At 45.4% G+C, this 1,913-nt stretch overlaps 1 protein-coding gene across 1 annotated transcript; it reads left to right on the forward strand.

The window, feature by feature from the left end:
• Positions 1 to 589: 589 nt before the first annotated feature.
• LOC124243394 (taste receptor type 2 member 143-like) lies at positions 590 to 1,570 on the forward strand. The gene has a single exon (XM_046668969.1). The coding sequence runs from the start codon at positions 614 to 616 to the stop codon at positions 1,568 to 1,570; it is 957 nt and encodes a 318-aa protein (XP_046524925.1). The 5' UTR covers positions 590 to 613.
• The last annotated feature ends 343 nt before the right edge of the window (positions 1,571 to 1,913 follow it).

Consider the following 1,913-nt stretch of genomic DNA (forward strand, 5'->3'; position numbering starts at 1 on the left):
CTTAGAGCTTTGAGGTTACCTTATCAGGGAAACTTATACTTAACTGGAGACTCCTGGAACATCAATATGAAGTCTGACAGTGAAATTTTAGGATGGTGAGAGATCAGTGGAGGATAAAAGGGAGCTTAGTTCTTCCACAACTTGTCCATATGAATGACTTCTTACTCCACACTTTCGGGAGGGGGTCTTAATAATGTATACATGCTATTAAATAAAGTATTAACCCAGGTCATGAAGGGTCAGGGAAGTTCGTGGTTAGAGGTGGGTGAAAGACGTAGTATAGTAAGAAATAAAGTGCAAAATATGGGTATTTCAATCACTCCTGGGGCCTCTGTTTTGTTAAAACTCCACTGCATCTGGCTGTGATAAAAATACAGGCAAATGCAGGTTATGCAAATAGAGACAGGGTCTCATTGAGCTTGGAGTGATTTGAATGGCAAGGGAGATCACAGGAATCCTGTTTTCAAATTTTGGGTACTGGAGGTGTTTGCTAGGTAGCTAGGTTTTTGCATGAATCTAGAGTGAGAGTTTACTACATTTATAGTCTCATCTGTGGATTTCTCCCAGCATGTGTGAACAGGAGCTGAGTCTGAGCAGAACCTCCTGGGAGAAGATGCCTTCCTCACTCACATTGATTTTCATGGTCATCTTTCTTCTAGAGTCCTTGGCTGCAATGTCGCAGAATGGCTTCATTGTTGTTGTGCTAGGCAGGGAATGGGTGCGATGCCGCACACTGCCCTCAGGTGACATGATTGTGTCCTGCCTGGCTGCCTCCCGGTTCTGCCTGCATGGGATGGCTCTCCTAAGCAACTTTATGTCGTTATTTAATTTTTGTTCCCAAGTTTCCTATTTGGGCGCTCTTTGGGAGTTTATCAACAGTCTCACTTTCTGGCTTACTGCCTGGCTTGCTGCCTTCTACTGTGTGAAGATCTCATCCTTCTCTCATCCCATCTTCTTCTGGCTGAAGTGGAGACTTTCTCGGTCAGTGCCCAGGCTGCTGCTGGGCTCCCTGATCATATCTGTTGTGACAGGCATCTCATCAGTCAGTGGGAATATAATTCTTATGCAGATGATTGCCTCCCTGAGGTCCCATGGAAACCACACTCTGGCTGATAGAATAAGGACCTTCTCTTGGCACTTTTTTCTACCTCAAGATGTGCTTGCAATGTCAATTCCCTTCCTCCTGTTCCTGGTGTCCACTCTCTTGCTCATGTTCTCACTGCGCCGGCACTTGCGGCAGATGAGGGCCCATAGACCCGGCCCACATGATCCCAGCACCCAGGCTCACACCATGGCCCTTAAGTCACTTACCTTCTTCCTCGTGTTCTACACATCATATTTCCTGTCCCTGATTATTACTGTTATGAAAATCACAACTCTGCAGGATCAGTGGCACTGGGCCTGGGAAGTGGTGACCTATGCAGGCATCTGTCTGCACTCCAGCATTCTTGTGCTAAGCAGCCCCAAGCTGAGAAAGGCCCTGAAGATGAGACTTTGGAAAGCCCCGGAGAAAAGGTGGTTCATCGCAAGTATCAATATCAATAATCAGTATCAACAGACAAGCCCTTAAGTGTGAAGAATGCACAAGATTTGGGTGCTGTTCTTCTCTCTTTTGTTTTGCTCTCCTTTCTCACTCCATCCCTTCCCCATTAATTCTTTTTCCATCCCCCTCTTTTCCAAATGTAGGGGAGTTCCTTCCTCTCTAGTTCCTTCTGGCTTGACTATGAATTAAATTGACATGAGACAGAATAACAGGAGCAAAATCAAACAAGTTTAATAACATGTATACATGGGAGAAACCCAGGAAACCTGGGTAACTCCCAGAATGGCTGAGGTTATCATCTTAAATACCATCTTCATGTTGGGGCTGGGAGTCAGTTATGAGAGATTCCCAGAAAAGGACAGTAAACAAG

Source organism: Equus quagga, chromosome 8 (assembly GCF_021613505.1).
Source record: "Equus quagga isolate Etosha38 chromosome 8, UCLA_HA_Equagga_1.0, whole genome shotgun sequence".
Lineage (NCBI taxonomy): Eukaryota > Metazoa > Chordata > Mammalia > Perissodactyla > Equidae > Equus > Equus quagga.